Source organism: Branchiostoma lanceolatum, chromosome 1 (genome assembly GCF_035083965.1).
Source record: "Branchiostoma lanceolatum isolate klBraLanc5 chromosome 1, klBraLanc5.hap2, whole genome shotgun sequence".
Classification (NCBI taxonomy): domain Eukaryota; kingdom Metazoa; phylum Chordata; class Leptocardii; order Amphioxiformes; family Branchiostomatidae; genus Branchiostoma; species Branchiostoma lanceolatum.
In genome coordinates, this window is record NC_089722.1 from 9,934,342 (window position 1) to 9,955,334 (window position 20,993).

Consider the following 20,993-nt stretch of genomic DNA (forward strand, 5'->3'; position numbering starts at 1 on the left):
GCTTTTGTGAGGCAAAATAAGAAAGACGGTGATTTGGGTTTTTATTTTAAGGTTTACTTACCAACTGGGATTAAGATAGTGGCAATAATGTCTAGTTATATGATGTACGTATCATGTTAAATTTCTCTACTCTGTATACAGATTGTTGAAAATTTAATATCATAATTAAAATCATAAATCATCGTTTAAAATAAGAACAGGAAATAGTGATGTAACATGTATCCCATGACAAATATAGACAAAAGCATTAAACTTTTGGGCGAGTTTTGTACCATCAATCAGCTCATTAAAACTTGCGCATTGGGCTCAGCCTTAGGCAGAAGAAGCAAGTCCTAAAGCCCTGTTGGAGCTGGTAATGGAATTCTGTATCAAAATGATCACATCCTCAGGCATTCTCGACACGTAAAAGACAGGAAAACTAAGCCGCTTCTCCATCACCCATTGATACTATTATCTAGAAAAGGATCCGTGATCTATTTCTTGGCAACTCGTCTAAATCCCCGTGCACAATAGGAGCACAAAGCACTTAAGGCATGACGAGGTATCACATGATGACGCAAGCACCGTACAGATAGAGATAAACCATCGATCCAACGGTATCTACCGACTGTCAGCGATTTACGCCGCCAATAACACGGCATCTACAACATTTCCCACAAGGCAATCGAACCTTAAAGGCCTCATAAATAATGCCTTGTTATAGAGGTTAAAAGGATTTAAAACTCAAAATCTTAATAAATGTCAAAGTTACAAAAAATAACGGGCTGTTATCAAAATGCCACCTTGTGACGAAACCTGCCGTGATTTTAAGAGATACAAATGGCTAACAAGCTGGTACGAACAAAAAATTAACATAATGTAGTCAGTCGATCGATGGTGATGTTACTAAGCAAAAGTAAAAGTAGATGATATCGTGCTTTATGGCAGCATATTTGTTGCCTTCTTTTGTCTTTATTTTGTATTTTCAATTGTGTTGCTTTTGTCATCATTACTACCAAACTATCATTGGTCGAAATATCTAGAAAGTAACAAATAAAGCATCAATGTCAAATTTAATGTACAATTTTAAACATTACGAGGTACTGCACTTTTTTCTCCCAGATGAGGACATGAAGAATCCAGCGCATTTTTGCACACAGGTGATAAGAATACAGTTTTAAATGACGGATTTCCGTGTTTGTAACTTTCCAAAAGCCAGTTGATATACTAATACATCATCCTGCTGACCTCTACCGCTCAGATACAGATAGAAGACTTTTTCTGAGACAAGCGTCTAAGACGTTTGAGGTAAGAGTTGGTTTTCAAGACATACCGACGCCAAACACAGAGGAAGATCCCCTGCGGTACGTGCATTTGTTGATTCTGACGTAGTTCGTGGAAAAACAACAGTCTTTTTGGCGCCATGCCTGTCACCTGCAATAGCGGGGCTTCTTTTAACGATTTTTCTTTCGATAGAACGAGAGCAACGGACAGGCCATCTCGACAGAAGATGTATGTGCTATATCTCTATGATACGATTTAACGATAACGATAAACAGTTTTAACGACGTTGCTCAATTTGCTCTGATCATGACCTGTGGTTACAACGTCGTCATGGACGGTAGACTGTATAATGAATAACATGGACTTGTTGATATTCTCAAATAAATTCGTATAGCGCGTAAAATGTATTACACCTAATGGTTCATGTTCTGCCCTCCACAAACATTTAGTTGATTTCGATTGCATGATAAAGTCATCATATTACCTACACACGAAAGTACGACCGCGCATGAAAATACGAAACACTACCTGCTCTGTGGACAACGGATACAATCTGACATCTGCCAAGCACTACGGCCGAACTGACATTCGAATCGCTTGGATCGCCTTCAGCGGAGCGGAAGGAATATTCTTACAGGCAGCATCAGGACAAACTGCACTCAGGAGCCTACGAGAGGTGCATCCCTGGCCTTCGTGCGGCTTTATGGGACCCGTGGGATCAGAGTAATGCCTTGCCACAAGGCAGAATCATCCGGTTTCCAAGCGACGGGCATCCGTTGCCAGCCGGGTGAATAATTCCCTCGCCAAGAAAGGTAATTCAGCAGACGTTGTGGCGCAGTTCGTGGTTGGGGTGATAGAAGGTCAGTTACGCACGCTATTTTCATGACAGTTATTACCATGGATAGGGAAGGAACCCTTGTGAGGGAATTTAGTTTGGCATCACCTGCGTGTTACATTCAAAATGAAAACTTCGATTCCAGTCCGTTAACAATTGGTTATTGTTTTTATTCAGCAGGCAAGATGTTATCATCTTTGTATCGCATGTGAAATCGGACAAACTATTGTTTGTTTCTGGTTTATAGATCTATGCAGCAACAAAAGGAACCGTGTTTATGAATAAAGTAATTATTCAAACCACAATTTGCAATATCAAATAAAACGTAGTGCAGGATTAATCTATGATGCCCAGTGAAAAATGAAAGCAAAATCATCACAATATCGTGTTTTTCAATCATCGCTTAAATGTTGGATACCGGCCTGTGCTGGTCAGGCTCTCGGAAAGCACTCCTTGTTATATATTTTTGACTGTATATGCAATCTTCAATGATATATGTATGTCTACCTCTTCGGACGGATTTTAAGAAATATTCAATATTCTAAGAAGCAATTAAGTAAAGGACTCAGGAAAACATGTTCTAATCGGCATCTTAATTACATGATAAATAACCGCACGGCCCAACTACTCATTAATGGCAATGCAGATATCGCATTACATCACTGGCTTCAGAGAACCCATCTATGATTCGTTGATTTCAATGACAGAACCCTCTTCTCTTTTCATATCATACTGTATGCTTTGAATTCCCTTTTGATATTGGAAAGATTTAATTGACGGCCGTTTTTATCAAAACTGATGTACCACCAAGCGGTCCATCTGGTAATGGATACTAGTGATTCTCAAATGACAAGCTCTAAGCCATCTCGTTGCATAACTATTTCCCAAAAGACTCCTAGGTAATTTGCTCCTGTTCTGTGAATACCTGCTTAAGCTTCTCTCATTAAGTAGCAGTGCACTGACTTGTCGTCCAGTGTCCCTTTGAGAGATGGGGCCAAGAAATGTAAATCTTATCTAACTTTACAGGTAGTATTTATAGACCTAAAGGATTATATTTCTTCTTTTTCTATTGGTTTTTATTTCTAATGGTACAGTAGGCTCAAGTGGTGTATTTAGTTTCAAAAAGGTAGACAGTGAACGATGAGGTGAACTTGACATTTCACCGTGGTGCAATTCAAAACTCTCAAATATTTTGCAAGTGTAGCATTCCCCTTGCAGTATTACAGGCAAGCAGCAAAGTTCGTGATCTGGTAACAATCATGTGCAACAGAAAATATTACTTGTTGGATAAAAGCCCTGTGTCGACTTTCCAGCTATTTCAATGATGAACGTGACGATACAGTACTCCTGTTACATATAATGCATACCGCAACCGATAAATGGCACTATTAAAAGATGCATAAAACAAAACGAATCATAGACAAAATTTTAAAAATTTTGCCAGGAGTGCTCGCTGAATAATCTTTCTGATCGTACTTGTCCTTGTCAAGGGCTACATACGTTACAAATAATTCATCTTGATGAATAAAACATAGCCCTGTAACTTTGCAAAAGTGTATCCACACCCAGAAAAATCAATAAGTTTGACGACAATGGTGGTTCCGATAGCAACATTATTACCATCACCTTGACGACATCCTGTGCTAAACTTGGACCTTGACAGCCGTTGATGAATCACTCTGCCTGAATTCACGGAGCTTCGCCAGGTAAGATGTCAGTGTTAAACCTGTCTTCTTTTTGACATGAAGGCATGTTCTAACCTTGGTCCGTAGGATCGGAGAAGGATATAATGACTTAAAAGGGATCGTGGTTTATTGATTTCCAGCAGACGGTGATTCATCTACAGTTACAGCTGTTGTGTTTAAAACGCGACTTCCTCTTGACCGAAGACGTCGTTTGTAATATCCGCCGGTTCATCCCGTGTAAAAGTATAGGAACCTTTTACCTAATAGCTAAGGTAAGAACGAACATATATATATACAGAGAAATATTGGTTACCGCCGGTTCGGTAAAGCTATTTTCGAGGTTGCTCTGATGGTCTCTGGATGGCCATATTTCTCTGGATGGCCGTGACTCTTTGAAGAATGCTGAAGCATAGCATAGTGTTGCGAGAATTAGTTCATGCTGATTTTTTCGTCAGTTTCATTATACACATATAATGACTAGGCAGTGTGTATTTTATTTAGAATTTCGACAATCTATACAAATTCTCAGGCTCTTGATAACAGGAACTTATGATTTGATATGGAAGCATCAACGTTGTCTTAATCATTCTATTAGTGATATCAGATTATCGCAGATCCCCATAATGAGCTCTTGAAACATATTAGAGTCAGTCTTAAGCCCGGGGATCTTGTTAATTGGATTCCATCCGTACGTATGTAATGTTTGTTGTGACATTACAGGAAAGGGACTCAGTGTCCTACATCTTATACTACAATTATCAACGTACTAATGTCGCGACTTACATGGAAGCGGCCAAGCTAGACATTTAAGCTGAACTAAGCATGTATCACTCTTATCAAAAGTCATTGAGGTGGTACAGGGTATGTTTTGTATTCAGATGTTCGGGCAAAAGCGATTGATCGCGATGGGTATGCATTCGCCTACAGTATCCATTGGAACGTTGAAAATACATGGCCATGCGACTACAACTATTGAACAAAAATCATCCATGCGTTTCTAACATTCTAGGGTCCCCATATTGAATGAAACTATTTCTTAGCACGGACGCACAAACTTGAAGATTGTATTGAAGATACTTGTGTTCTGCTTCTCTGTTGACATAGGCGCTCGATCTTATTTCCGAGGTCATTAGGGCACACCCTGGATAAGTGCTTCACCAGCTGAGTCCACTTCTGTTGGTTATCCAGAAGTGCCTCCGTATCGACAAAGCACTCTCGCCCCACTCAGTAAGGCTTTCATCCCGCTGTTTCCTCTTACGTTTCAGTTACTGTCAGAGTGATGAGAGCCAGTCCATTTCCCCTCACTACGTGCAGAAAACTTTTCTTCCTTTTTTCTATAGTAAGTCTGCACCCAGTCTAAAAAGGAAATAACTTATAGTCTAAGTGTTTATTTCTGTGTAATGTCTTTGTTCATACCACAAAAAAATGATTATAACTGGCAAATTCTCGTCCTTAAAATCATGCAATGGATTCTATACTTACGGTACTCTTATATGACTCCGGCCATATGATTGTGCTACAAAAGAACAGAGCATCTTTAGACGTTCTAATATACATCACTGCCTTCGAAGAATGATTTCATTTGTTGCAATTTCTTCACTTTCCCTTATAAAACCTATCTTTTTTATCCTTGGTGCCACCTTAATACAATGGACGTTCTACACATTTGTTACCATCACAACCGGCTTTTAAGGATAGCTGTTTTTCGGACAATGTTTCGATCGATACTCCATTTCCTGACCGACATTCTGAAGATGGCCGCAGTCGATTGACGGTCAGCACGAGGCTGTAGATTTTAGACGCATGTCTCAGTGTATCAAAAGATATTGATAGCTAAATGTCTTGCCTCCCCGCTAGGGCTTATTTTACTACCCCATACAACTTAAAGAGGGTGAGTAGCTCATAGTAATGTTTAAGGTAACTGCGCCATATCATCCTCAAATCACGTCATGCCTGAGCCATTGGCCAAACTACATCTTGTGTGGCTCCACTTGACCATCGTTTGAGCAGACAATGCCTCTTTGTAAAGATAAAGATAACGTGTCAGATCGATAGTATCCATCGTTTCATACGATAAAAGATAGTAAAACTAGAGTTCCACGAACACATTATCTTCGCCAAATAATCAAGGCTCATTATGGAGAGTGATTGATATTTACGTGCTTATCACCCCCTGCAAATTTGATCATGCACCATACCATTTGGAAGTTATGATGGGGCGAATGAGTCCAGTCTAGATGCGGTTAAAAATCATTTGGTGGTACAGGACTAGTGTACTAGTGTAATATGTGTAGAGTGTGATGATACGAATGTGAGTCATGAAAAAATATGAGTACATATGAGTACATTGGGCTACAAAGGTTCGATATTGCAGTGTTGTAATATCGTAATATCATAATATCATAATATCATGATATCATAATATCATAATATCATAATATCATAATATCGTTATATCATAATATCATAATATCATAATATCATAATATCATAATATAAATGAAATTCATAAATATCATAATATTATAATATCATATTATCATAATATTAAAATATCATAATATCATAATATCATAATATCATAATATCATAATATTATAATATCATAATATCATAATATCGTAATATCGTAATATCGTAATATCGTAATATCATAATATCATAATGTCATAATATCGTAATATCGTAATATCGTAATATCGTAATATCATAATATCATAATATCATAATATCGTAATATCGTAATATCGTAATATCGTAATATCGTAATATCATAATATCATAATATCATAATATCATAATATCATAATATCATAATATCATAATATCATAATATAAATGAAATTCATAAATATCATAATATTATAATATCATAATATCGTAATATCATAATATCATAATATAAATGAAATTCATAAATATCATATCATAATATCATAATATTATAATATCATAATATCATAATATCATAATAACACTTAAAAATCGTTACCATAGCACTTGTATGAAATTTGACTACAAGCTTTCTGCGAATTTATAAACTTTCCTCATTTATTATGCAAATTATCGTCTTATTTGCATGGCAAGTATTCAGTTATAGATAGCATCACCGAAACTATCCACATGCCTTAATCCGTCAATCCCTGCTGGAGTTATTCGTCTCCAAATGTATTTACAAAAACGCCAACTGCAGTTCCAAACGAGCAGCTAGGGGGCCTTAATTCCCACCACTCACTTGCCGTCCCAGAAGCTATATACTACCAAAAAATCATGAACCTGACGCCTCCAGAAAATTTGGCCTCAAACGCTGCAGTACCTCAAATACCTGCTAGGAGGCCCATTATCGAACTTGACCTTCCTCTTTGACATCACTACCTATCCACGAAATATCATGCACAACCGCCAATAGCTCCTCGAGTTATGCTGGCGACATACAAACTCTCACACACACAAAGCCTGCTGCAGTTCTGTAGGAAAGAGCCAAATAAATCATTTTTAAACTTGACCTCCGTTCCCACAATCTCTTCCAAACTACCAAAAATCATTGAGATCCATCAACGTTTCTGTCACTTTTTTTGCCTACATACAAACACAGAAAAATTAAAAGGCCGCTGCAGTATTGTTGGAAAACGCCAGGTAAACGATTTTTGAACTTGACCTTCCTTTGCACAACCACTACACACCTACCAAATATCATGAAGATCCATCAAAGGTTTCCCGAGTTATGCTCTTGACATACATACAGACCCACACAACAGCCGGCTCAGCCGAAAACATAATCTGCTCCGAGTTCCTCGGCGAAGATAATAACTTTAGAATTTTTATGTATGGTGCAAATGTGTAGTTTCTATGCAGGAGCATTCTGTACGGCAAACTTTCACCTTTTGTAATGATGACGTTATTTTGGCACCTGCAGGACCGCGAGTTCCTTTGATGAATAAATAATTTTAAACTTCACAAACTTAGTAAGTAGTAAGTATATACGGAATTTTACTTTGCGCAGGGTTGATTTAAAAGTTTCGTTGTGCCCTTTAAGAATACAGGCCTCTATCCTAGATGGAAAGAGAAAGCTTGGCTTACACTATATGATTGCTTCCGAAGGAATAATGATACATTATCGTTCAGGGCTGGGGCAGGTAATAGGATTCTACACCGTGATGGAGAAAGGCTTTTGAACAGAATCACTAAAAGTTTGGAAATAGCAAAGGTTTTTACAAACACTCTACACTACAAAAAAAGACATTCTTGTTTTTTCTTGTTTTTTCTTTGTTGAAGAAAAATTATCTTCCAGAAAGAAAATTATTCTGTGTGCAAGAATAAGAACGAATAAGGAAATGTCAGTGAGGACGTAACAAATATAAACTTTTTCTTAGAATATTTTTCTCTGACCAAGTTGTTTTTTCTCACACATATCGACTAGAAACCTCGAAATAAATTTTCTTGTTGTTATGATTCTTCTATGGCACAGAATTTTTATCTACGATATAATAAATTCAGAGAAAAGTATTCTAAGAAAAAGTTTATATTTGTTACGTCCTCACTGACATTTCCTTATTTCTTCTGTCCTCAAGAATGAATTTCTTACACTTAGAATGAGTTTCTTGCACTTAGAGTGAGGTTCTTGAAATAGGAATACCTTTCTGTCCTCAAGAATGAATTTCTTACATCTAGAATGAGTTTCTTCCACTGAGAGCGAGGTTCTTGAAATAGGAATATCTTTCTGACCTCAAGAATGAATTTCTTACACCTAGAATGAGTTTCTTGCACTAAGAGTGAGGTTCTTGAAATAGGAATACCTTTCTGTCCTCAAGAATGAATTTCTTACACCTAGAATGAGTTTCTTCCACTGAGAGCGAGGTTCTTGAAATAGGAATACCTTTCTGACCTCAAGAATGAATTTCTTACACCTAGAATGAGTTTCTTCCACTGGGAGTGAGGTTCTTGTAATAGGAATACCTTTCTGTCCTCAAGAATGAATTTCTTACACCTAGAATGAGTTTCTTGCACTAAGAGTTAGGTTCTTGTTGTAGGAATACCTTTCTGTCCTCAAGAATAAATTCCTTAAACCTAAAAACAGTTTCTTGAACTAAGATGGGGGTCTTGAATCAAGAATACCATTTAATAAATCAATAATAATATAATGTAAACATGTTCCAATCATATTTATTATTATTGATCTAATTGTTTAATACACAGTTTTGGATTTTTCTTTCTAAAGCCCATTCTTAACCAAGGATTGCAAAGATTAACCAGTTTGCAATACAATTGTTTCGATAAATGTTTCACATTTGATGCTGTGATAAAAGCACATTTTCTCTGTGCTCATACAAATAACTAATTGTCCTTCTAAAATTGTCAGTTCTGCAGTGTTGTAGCTGTCCTTCTTATAATCAATGACTTGTTATTGTTGAAAGATTTTCCAAACTTGAGACGGGGGCATCTTCTTTGGTCCAACAGGTTTCCAAGTCTAGAAAAACACACAAAAACAGATGACGATGACTGTCATTTTCCTACATCGCCCCCCTCCCCCTTATACATGCATGGGGATGTGGGCTTGTGCATTTGCTTGAAAATGTTATACTTATACTTTTTAGTACCTTGTAGGTATTCGTATTACTGCACTTAACGTACATGCTCTGCAATTACTGGTTGGCATGCAACCACAAACACAACAAAGGTTTCTAAGCCTAGAAAAATACACAAAGACTTAGTGACTGTCATTTTCCCATATCGCCCCCCTCCCCCATATACATGCATGGGGATGGGGGCTTGTGCATTTGCTTGAAAATGTTATACTTATACAGTGTACTTTTTAGTACCTTGTAGGTATTACTGCACTTAACGTACATGTTCTGCAATTACTGGTTGGCATGCAACCACAAACACAACAAATGTTTCTAAGCCTGGAAAAACACACAAAGACTTAGTGACAGTCATTTCTTATATCGCCCCCCTCCCCCGTATACATGTAGGGGGAGGGGGGGCTTGTGCATTTGCTTGAAAATGATATACTTTAACTTTTTTAGTACCTTTTAGGTATAACTGCACTTAACGTACATGTTCTGCAATTACTGGTTGGCTGTATCATGCAACCACAAACACAAAACTTAGAGTATCTACTTGGGAAATTAGTTATTTTCATGCAAGACAGGCTATAACATACCTGGAGCATATCTGTTGATGGCGTTGGCCTGAGGAAGCATTTTGGAACTTAAAACAAGTCATCTACGTTGTGTAGTGAGTCCCACATGATACCAAAAAGTGTCCTTATGAAACTAGCCGCATCTTTCCCTAGTATTGTAAGATCTAAAGCGCACATCAAGCAATGATGCAGCCGGAGCCCAAACTCAACGGTCCACATTCAAACATTACAGCAAAGGATGATGGGAGTATTGAATTAGCATAATTTATTTTCTTATTACAAGAAAAACAATGATTATCTTCTTGAACTTTACAATGTTAAGAAAATAAAGGAAATCATGCAAATTCGAACTTTCATTTCACTTTCCATCTTTAGATAACACAGAAAAGCAGGAATCATCTTTCTTTAACTTTGTGGAAAAGGAATTCGAACAGAAAAACACTTGGGAATTACTTGTTTTACAGTTTCTTGATTTTCTCATTTTTCTTAACTGTATTTGGTCAAGAAAATAACTGTATTTGGTCAAGAAAATCCTTACATCTTCTTAGATATTACTAAGAATTGCAAGAATCATATTTCTCAGACTTCCTAAATTAAGAAAACAAGAAATGTCAAGAATTTTTTTCTAGTGAAATGAAAGTCTAAAGAAAAATTCATGTATGGCAAGAATAAAAATCTTAAGAGTAGATTCTGTAAAGAGTCTCCATTTGACCAAACAAGAAGCAAATGTTGTGTGAAGAATAAGGAAGAAAGATTGACTAGCATTTCTAGAATATTCTTGCTGATAAAAAATCATACTAGAAATCCTATCTTCACCTAAGAAAAACAAGAATAAAACTCTTAATGTAAGATCTAACATTCAAAGGTTTTGCGTAAGGTTTCTTGATTTTCTTGAAATTCTTTATGGAAGAAAATCTTTCTCTCAATAAGAAAAATCAAGAAAACAAGAAAAATAAGAAAAAGCATTTTTGGTAGTGTACAGTGACCTACTTGTCAACAACACTTAATGACATATTTTCTATTCTAGGCTTTACGCTTCCTAATACATCAAGGTTTGTATATGAGAGAGTGGAATAAAGGTACAAAATAACAGTATAGCCACTTAAGTAATGTTAAAAATGCCACTGCTGTTCGGAATTCCCGTCTCCCGTTGCCCTCGATTGGGCTGCTCAGCATGTTGAATGCTACAGAATCACCAATCTTCAAAACATCTACAACTGAAGACAGTTAGAAACGCTTAATGATTGATAGTGTTTACACCATTATCTACTACAAAACTATGTGTTGTCGCGCCTCTTGTACTGAAACATTATTTTTCCACACTCTAGATCGGTATATTTATCGCTTCATATCTTTTAACATCGTTGTCCTGGGGAGCGAATACCTAACAATCCAAATCTCTCCCACTCAACCGTTACAGTTAAAAACACCACCTGCGTGCGTAAGCCTTTTCCAGATAAGAGCCAGTGGGTGGATTCCTCTTTTACAAAGCACTTGAGACCGTAATCCTTTTCTAGAACATGCTTATCTGAGGAATTGCTTCTCTGATAACGCTAGAAAGATTTCGCTTGCTATGACCTCCAGGTAGTTGCTATATTTGTCTGAAGTTCATGCGAGGTGGGCTGCAAGCTTCATAACTCAACAGCAATGACGATATATGTAAGAGTTATTACTCATCGTGCCCAAATGCACCAGTATTTTTATGACAGAATTATTTTTGCTGCGGTGATGCAGAAACACCTTTTGTAATATCTCAGCGCACCACAGCAGGCTCATACAACATATTTCATGTTCAACATTCAAGGCGTGAATGATGTGCCTCCTACCATGCCATGGCAAGTAATACATTTTACAGTAGCTAAACAGGGAATCTAATTCCAGGGTACGATTTGTTTTAATCATGTACAATGCATTTCCCGGACATTACTCACTCCAAAATACAAATACCAGGAGACGTTACTTCCTCTAACCGGGCAATACCTGAGGCTTACCGGCGGCGCCGTTATGGCTAGATTGAATGTTAGAGATGCGTCGTAATTACTTCCAAACAACTGGGGCACGCCGCTGGGACCCACTGGTCATTTGTCATTAACCTTCCTAATGCTCAAACGGCGAACTCATACTAAACGGAACCACAAAATGTTATGCAAACAGCTAAAATTAGAGGTCGGTGACCTCATAACTATGACAACATAATGCCACAATTAGACGGCTATGTCTTTTTGACACGACCAGCGTTTATTGCCTGTCAAAAAAGGTGATGAATTTCAACAAGGACGTAAATTTCCTGAACAATCTTCGTTTACTTTAGGAGTGCGTCCATTAGTTGAAGTAGGTCAACAGGAAATTGGCTTACTTGGACAAGAAAGTAGTTTTCAAAGTAATTTTCCGTGGGGATTTTCCTTGTCCAGTATTTTGATTTACTTACAGGAAGATGCCACAGTAGAGCTCGAGCGTGGTTAGAATGTTGAATGAGGCCTCGGTGTAATTAACAGGAACTGAACGTTAATAATTATTGTATCTGCGGTTATTATCAGGTCAATGTAAATCAAAGTTATTGTTGTCATTTGTTAGAAGATCTATAGGCCACAGCCTGCTTCATAATACGCCAGATTAAGTGCACTAGTGCATCTTAGTATGGGGCGTTTCTATTGAAAATACTTGTTCTCAAAACATTTAAAAGCACCCTACTATATAACTGCATTTGAAACAGATGCTTACTTTTCAAGACATTACTTCATAGTACATTAGAATCGTCTCTCTTTAAGTTCCTGAATATTATCTAAGAATCCACGCGCACGCAGTCATCCGATGTACATACAATGAATACGTAACCATGCATGATATCGAGTTAGATGTTTGAAAACTTGATATCCGGTCTTTTCAAAACTTTTAATGAGTGTTTTCTTTTTATTTATCTGTAGAGTTTTTTTTATTCAAACCTGGTGGTATGCCTCCTTCCCGAATATCCCCAAGTTTGGCAATAGACAGCTTGATGGAGTTTTTCAACGATGCAAAGATTAGAAGACTGCTATTCGATCAGACTACAGTGACCTCAAAGTTCACAAATGACGTCAGTAAATACTTCCCTCCAGTCGCAGGCGACATCATCACTTTAACGTACCGCACCGTCTTTCATTGCCTTTTCTAAAGTAGAATCACTGACAGAAGGTATTATTGAAATGATAACGTCCGGCTGTAATGTTATAGCAACCCATTATCATTTTCCTATCATGACTGCCTTTAGAATTAGATTAATACACATTCTGCAAGTAATCTCGAAATAGAAATCGACATCATTGCATTTCGAATCCAGGTTGAGTAATAGCTGTTTAGTTGCCAACTCATATGGCACAAGAGGATTAAAAGTCCATGAATGAACATCCACTTCTGGTGACTAGGAACCGATTGAGCCTTTTGAGCATTCATTCGCAGTCGGATGTAGCCATAATGTAACCTGCGACAAGATTGAAACATTCCATCGTCATTATGATATTTCTGTTCTTCACTGCAGAGCTTAACCTAACTTGCTCAATACGTCATTAAGTGAAGACGTCGCTTTTTTCTATAAAATACGCCATTTCTACCTTGTTCATATCTGGCTTAAAACATCTGAGGGGAAGACATCACATTATTTCGTACCACGCCTTAAATTGGAAGAGTATTTGATACCTGCAACAATCAATTTCTATAATTTGTAGCGATGGCCACATTTGTCTTGCACGTCTGAACCGCTCTAAACCATGAAATATGCAAGAGCTCAATGAAGAATTACGGTTTTGCCCTTTGATAGGAAACTGGAAATCAATTTTAGAGAGCCCCAAACCTCGCCCGGTAGATGCGCGATAACCCTGGATGATGTTGGCCTATGTGTATCATTGAATCACGCAGCCATTACAGAGATAAACGAAAATAAACCTGGCCTGCGGGTGTTTCCTATTGTCCCTAAATTCTCGACGCGGGCCAATCACAGGGCGAGAGGATAGAATGATTTAACCAGATGAAGGAGTGCCACCAGAGTAGCTGCGAGCTTGCTGTAGATAACACATCATTAATGCACCTATAGTCCTTGTTGACGGAGTAACCGTCAGTAGGAGAACTGGGGCGAGCAGAACATTGTTGGGTAGTCATTAACCAAGGTCTTTTCGTTTTCAGTGCTGGGAAGGAGGGTCTGTGATCCAACACTGGAACCAGCACTGTGTAGTAGGAGGTTATGGTAAGTGTTCGTCTTTCATATTATTAAGTACTATTTTTTTTTCTTAAGGAGTAAGCGCCTGTCATTTATAAGTAATATTGTCTTTTTAATAACGAAGAACGTTTTTCATTTGGCACCGGAACTCTTCTACATTCTGAATTCATTATTATGAGTAACGTTTTTATTGCATACAAATTTGTTGCAAGCATGACCCAGTAAATTTGGCTTGGTGTTAGTCTAGTGTTTTCTCATTGAAAAGACATCTCAAACATTATCAGCCCGAGTGGATGTCTCACTGTTCGCTATTATGTTAGGAACGCCATGATTTAATCAAAGCTACACCGTAATGACTGCCCTTGAATGAAAGACATAGCAGAGGTCAAAATGGCCCCTTATGCTACTGCGAGTTGTTCTGAGTAAGTACTTAATGTAGACACTTAGTTAGCCCCTCGGTGCACTACAAAACATATAAATTCCATTTAGGACACGCGGTTTGGTCAGCATGTTTCTTACTCATGGGAAAAAACTGTTTTAACCTTAGCAACGTTTCTGCATGGACTGCACCGTGAATCTTAATATGATCAAGGACATTATATGGATATAATGACCTTGATCTAATAAGAGGGCATACTTTTTGTCTATGTCAGCACTAGAGAGCTCGTGTCTAAAATGGAGACTTGCAAATATTGCATCGCAAATATATAACGCACATTGTCTGTTAAGAAAATGTCTTAAACAGAGGCTGATTTTGGACCTCTGATTGATGATCGTGCGCAGACGCACAGATACTGCTTTTCATGATTTGACTCAGAGAATCCAACGATGTGTTTCGTCTTCTTCAATGATGCAGGCAGTAAAACAAACAGTGCCGCATAAAGAACTCTGAAATGATCCCCTAGCCTCAGGACTATATCCTTCACGTCTTACTACAGTATTACTACATGTACGTACGGGTCTCTCTGCTGTGTAATAACCTTGTCCATCATAGCTACATTACAAGCCTGGAATATACACATCCCTCCAGGGGATGTAATCTGACAGATGTTAGCCTGCCCTGGCATTGCCATCGTCCCGATTCATCCTTCGGGTGAAAGATGTCAGCTGTGTAAGCATCGGCCTTAGCCATCTTCAGGTCAGAGGTCTCAGCCGAGTTACTATCGCCTTGATCCATTCTGAAGTAAAAAAGACTCCGCTGAGTTCCTACCGCACTCATTTACATTGAGCCCAGGCCATGTTGCTGTCGAACGATTGTCCACAAGGGGATTGGCAGGTAAAACGTTAATATAGGCTGACACTACCGATGTGTTCAACACATCTCGAACGCCAGGGGTGACAAACGCTAACGGATTAAGAGCCCAGGAGCATTTTCAATAGATAACTAATACATATTGAGAATATCATTTGGCCTGTAGCATACGACCTTTTCTCGACATTACCACCGTGTTGCGAATGAAATAGTGTTGCTAATGAAATAAACATTACTACTATCAATATCCGAATGTCGTCTTTTCGCATCATTGTAACAAGGGTATTATACACCATGAAAACACCTGGTGGTAATTTGTGGAGCTCCAACTGATGGTACATAAGAGCAAAAATATTAGACTAAAGAATTACAACTGGGACTTGATTACATGTATACACCAAACTCTTTGCATTATACCCAACATGGAAATCGTGCATTGAAAATACATGTGTACAACCAGATACGGAAAGGAAGACTTATCGTTGACTGAACGCCAATGTGCGACCGAAACAAATGCATTTTGGTTCCATTAATGGAACGTGATTTCTCACGTTCGGATAACAAGGAATTAATAGCGGTGCTTTGTGCCTCATGATTGATGACATCCCTTGGGTGACATTAGCTTACAGATCTGTTAATTCGGCCTGGATGCGTTCGTGACAAAACTCAAGTACGGTATGACCATGGATCGCCTCTGCATGTTATTTACTGCACGGTAAACTGACAAGGAGAATGTTGCTACATGTTAGGCCTAATGGCATCCGATGGATACTTGGTACAAAAGGCTTCACGCAGCTAATTAGTCGATACATCAAATTCCATAGGAGACAGGGACAGCAGGGTGGATAGATCACGGACTATAGCCTAAGCGTACAAACACAACGAGATGCATCTAAAATGCAGTCGATGCAGTGCTCATCTAATTATCAAAAAAACGAAAATTCTAACAAACTGATTAAGATAATTTGATTTACCTTTAGTTTTTCATGTTCTAATACGATAAATGTGAGTTGTGCCATAAAGACAAAATGGTAATGTTATGTGCCGTTTCTGATGACTTGCATATTGACTTCATCTGATAAATTGCATTTTGGCTTGAAAGTGCCAGTTAGGATCAGCATCATTGTGCTCTTGACGTGAACATATTAGTCACAACGTTGCAATCGCATCGTGGGAGTAATTGACCCTAACGTAGTTAGTGTTCCGTTATGTAACCAGTGAAATAAGTCGGATTGCTGTTATCATGTCTTGCAGTAGCTGCTAATAAGGTGCGTTTATCAACCAGATACTGCATTTCACGCCTGAACCGGACCTGCGAAAGAATGGTAAGTTCCGGATGGAAAACAGCTCAACTATTACAAGAATTCATTTACTATTGAATGTAGGTTACATTTACCATTATGATGATTAAATACCCACCCAAGCCCTTCAATGAATTGAGCCAAAAGGTCAGCTTAACGTCCATTTCATTGATACAGAATCGGGACATGATACATTAACTTACAATTTATCATTTAATGACGCAGGGGCTTTCACTATCGTGCAATCAACATATTGAACGTTGCCAACTGATGCAAAGAAATAATATCTAGCTCTATTCACCATAGCAATTTATGATGTTAAGGGCTAAGTGCTGTCAGTTGAAATTTGCAAAATTGAGACCACAGTGATGCATGTATCGATGTAGTACTGTGCACCATGGTGATGTACAAGATATAGGCGGCATATGGTTACCATGGAGGCCACATGTAACAAGCCAACAACCCCATATTAAAAGTTTTCTACATGTATGAATACCCTTTTTTTCATATGATAGATTGTTGAACGTGTCCGAGTATATAGAGATCAAACTTTGAGGAAATGATAGATTGAGACATGTCTGTTGTTGTTAATGTTGCATAGCCTATCATCTCGTCGAAATAAACGATGTTGACTATGTGTTCGCATGTCCCAACGGAGCTGCCCCGGCCTATAACTCGAATTTAACATTGTCGTTTCTTATCACATTACACAGGCTGACAAGCTGAGTGAACAACAAATTATAGGTAACTGAATATGAAGTATTTGATTCCATACGAGGCTTATCTGTAATTAAATGGATTATCCACATGTGTTGAAAAATATGTATACGTACATATTTCTAGAATGCAAACGATGAGAATGCTTCAAACTAACGTGTCGTTGATGTTCAGCAATGTTTTATACTGGTTTCTTTGAATATCTACAAATGCTTTTTTAAGATATTGTTACTACATGTATTACGTATTTTAGCTTTTGCAGTGTTACGTATTGAGATACATGTATAGAAGACACGCGATTCGATATGGAACATGTCTACTTGATACCGAAATTTGTTCAAACGTGACAAAATAATGCAGATTTATAGCACAAAACGGAATGAGCTACTGCTGCTGAATCTATATCTGTCTTTTTTTTCTTCTTCAGAATTTCGAGAAGCCTTCAGCGTGTATGATAAGGACGGTGATGGTATCATCGCCATTAAGGAGCTGTTCAAAGTCATGTGGTCTCTCGGACAGAACCCTACTGAGAGTGAGATGGAGAAGATTCTACAAGACGTGGATCCTGACGGTTAGGAATCTCATGTCATGTCAAATCATACCATTTGTTTCGTACTGGTTCGTGTGTTGTGTAAGGAAGTGCAAAGTCGTGCAACGCGCAGATCTCAAATCATTGTCAGCAGGTATTTATAGTTGTTCACTGTGTTATGCTGCTACGTTGGCCTGGACAATCTGCAGCTACAATCAGTCTTTCTTCAACTCTCTCCTGTTCATGAATTCATCGGCAGCTTCCTCAGCTCCCATACTTTTCTTCAACGTACGGTGGTCGTACTCTATCTATGAGGTCTGCCCTCAATAGGCTCAGTTAGTATCAATAACATAACCAATTGTGTAATAAGATATTGATCGCACATTCTTTTGTCCATTATACAGGAGAAGGAACTATAGATTTTCCTGACTTCCTGACAGTTATGGCGAAACGGCAAAAAGACACAGAGCAGGAGGAGGAACTGCGAGCCGCCTTCAGGGCGTTCGACATGGACCATAACGGCATCATTGAGTAACCAGATTCTTTTCTTATAGAATGACTCTCTTGTTTTTGCTATTTTCCTATACGTTGTGCACATCTTCCATATCTAGTCATAGAGGGCAAACATCTACAACAGTTTGTGTGTGTTCATGTTTTTGCTGTTTCGTCCTTCTCTAGTACAAAGGAGCTGAGGAAGGTCATGACAGACCTTTGTGATGACATCACTAACGAAGACATAGATGAGATGTTCTACCACTTTGACAAAGATGGTGACGGCATGATTTCATACGAAGGTGAGATGTTTGTAGTGATAGATATGGCGCAGTATGTATATCATCATCATCCACTGTTTTCTGCATCTGAAGTCGTAGAAACGCCCTGCAGCTGCATTTAGTCTTTCTTGATCTCTTTCCACCGTGCACTTCGTCTTGCCCTTAGCTCTTAAATCATTTTCTGTTGTACGTGTAGTAGGGCCTCGCCCTCTGTGCTTCAGATCTCCCTTTAGTATGCTGAGCATGTGTACGTGTGTAGTAAATACAACAACATAGCCAGTCGTGCTGACTTACATACATATTCAAATGATTCATTGACGGTTCGTGTTGTTGTGAGCTCACTGCATGCCCCAGTGATCAGGGGCCATTGCTATTCCTGGAGACTTACGACTACCTTAATCCCCATAATCCTAGTAATTTACCAAGAGAAAATGAATTTGACACGCGGGAGATACACGGACCCATGATAATTTGCTGCCTACATGTGTTTCTTATCTCTTACAGAGTTCATTAGCGTCGTCATGGCAGCTGAGAAGGAAAAAGATGGACAGCCTTAGTAAGCTTTCTCGCTTACCGCATCGCGAGTAACAATCATCAACGGCAATGCAGTCTTGGAACTCACAACCACAATGGAAATTTTACAACTTAACTTGCTTTAATTGGAACAAATGATTTTTTTTAAGATGTTTCATTTGGAAAAAAAAAACTGTAGTCACAGTGTTGGCCAAGATGACATTGGAGCAAAACACAAAAATATACAAACAACGCAATAAGATCAATTTGGTTGTAGTTTCAAAATAATCAGATATAGCAATGTGTAGAAACGGCAATGATTATAAAAAGTGCAAGGCTTCTGAACAGTTCTGTACATAGATAAGTTTGGCCGTACACAAGCTACTGTAGGTATGAAGGGTCCGTAAGGATTACCACCTGTATATTATACACTTATCGACAACGTTCACTCATTACGTTGTTTATGTGGTCTAGTAAGGGAATGTACACTTATCATCGTGATATTGCATGAACCGATCACATATACAAAAAATTTGAAAAAAGATAATCTCAAAGTAGATGTTACCTACTTGTGTCATAGTTAGATTTGGTTAGGGGTTGTTTACTTGACTGAATGTATATTTACGGTCTATCATTTATCTTACTAGTACCACGATAAATACAGCTAAAAAGCTGAAACAAAGGAGACAATTTTGATACATTTTCGAGGGTCTTAGACTACTAAACATTTGTGGGTGAATGAAGATACAGTTACTGTAACATTTGTATGTACATGTACTAGATATACACATCCATGAAACTGAAGGATCTAGGGCTTGGGCCGAGGAGGTATAGGGGTATTTGAAATATTGACAGTTACATGTAAATATGAACCACAAAGTACATATACAATAGTCTCTGAATGACTTGCACAAATGAAAACCACTGAAACATTTAAGTGGAGTATACTCGTCTCGTGCCATGACGATAGCGCCTTAGTCAGAGTCAGCTGGTGGGCATGCTCTAGCAATCCGGAACAGATGAAGGCGAATGATGTCCGCCTCACTACTTCTTGTCTATGAAAAAACGTCACTCAGACGTCAATTCACCTACAAGTTTGCTTTGAAACCTCAGCAAACTTTCCTCGATCCCTTTTGAAAGCAGATTTCTTTGACAATATATGGTTATTTTGTAGGTTTGTTGGCGGCTATTAGCACTGGTTCGGTTGATCGAATAATTCCTCAATAAATGTGGATAGTCTATAGCAACAGTTCTTCACATACATGTAGCGATAATTGCTTTCTTCTGTTCTTTATCAGGAAGCAAATTGATTTTCTCTTGAACCAGTTTATGTTAAGGGAACTCAGCTTTTCACAGTCGTTTTTTCTGGATGTAACATAGCAATCGTTTCAAATTCACCCCAAGAAATCCCATTACTTTATAAGCAGTCATTTAAAGCTTTAGGTGGGTTTGTTGGCCATAAAATGATTTTATGTGTGTGTGTGTGTGTGTGTGTGTGTGTGTGTGTGTGTGTGTGTGTGTGTGTGTGTGTTTGTGTGTGTGATGTAAATGCTGTCGGCTTCTGCGGCTACAGACAACACCTAACGTGCAAAACCTTACATAACAACGATTTGCAATGCAAACATGGTCAGGTTTCATAATCTGATTGAGTAGATAAGGTATGGAATATATGAATATGAAAAGCATAACCAAGGAATAGGCTTGTCCCAAGCACACCTGACAACAATGGTAAAGTAGAAAGTGTGCCTATTCTCCCAGCGTCGGCGTCGTCCTGTGTAGTCCATGCAGCGCCAG

General features: G+C 38.3%; 1 protein-coding gene and 1 long non-coding RNA gene across 9 annotated transcripts; one reads left to right on the plus strand and one right to left on the minus strand.

Annotated features, from left to right (window-relative positions):
• Positions 1 to 1,808: 1,808 nt before the first annotated feature.
• LOC136432934 (uncharacterized) lies at positions 1,809 to 20,460 on the plus strand. Of its 8 annotated transcripts, XM_066424653.1 has the most exons (9): positions 3,718 to 3,804; positions 14,081 to 14,141; positions 15,145 to 15,252; positions 16,621 to 16,691; positions 17,381 to 17,411; positions 17,812 to 17,955; positions 18,318 to 18,444; positions 18,592 to 18,707; positions 19,191 to 20,460. In XM_066424653.1, the coding sequence occupies exons 4-9, from the start codon at positions 16,689 to 16,691 to the stop codon at positions 19,241 to 19,243; spliced, it is 474 nt and encodes a 157-aa protein (XP_066280750.1). In that variant the 5' UTR covers positions 3,718 to 3,804; positions 14,081 to 14,141; positions 15,145 to 15,252; positions 16,621 to 16,688; the 3' UTR covers positions 19,244 to 20,460. The 8 variants fall into 8 exon arrangements, with proteins under 8 accessions (XP_066280706.1, XP_066280740.1, XP_066280750.1 ...); XM_066424609.1 differs by lacking the exons at positions 3,718 to 3,804; positions 15,145 to 15,252 and adding an exon at positions 1,809 to 2,123; XM_066424643.1 differs by lacking the exons at positions 3,718 to 3,804; positions 15,145 to 15,252 and adding an exon at positions 1,809 to 2,075.
• Positions 8,931 to 10,908, minus strand: LOC136432901 (uncharacterized). The gene is made up of 2 exons (XR_010755579.1): positions 9,947 to 10,908; positions 8,931 to 9,250 (listed from the first exon to the last, which is right to left on the minus strand). It is a non-coding gene; the product is annotated as an uncharacterized lncRNA (long non-coding RNA).
• Positions 20,461 to 20,993: the final 533 nt, after the last annotated feature.

Bases quoted from the DNA above. Each gene is read 5' to 3' on its own strand.
- LOC136432934 (XM_066424609.1), top strand. The intron at 17,412-17,811 runs GTAACTGAATAT...TTTCTTCTTCAG, and splicing joins GAGTGAACAACAAATTATAG to AATTTCGAGAAGCCTTCAGC. The intron at 18,445-18,591 runs GTAACCAGATTC...GTCCTTCTCTAG, and splicing joins GACCATAACGGCATCATTGA to TACAAAGGAGCTGAGGAAGG.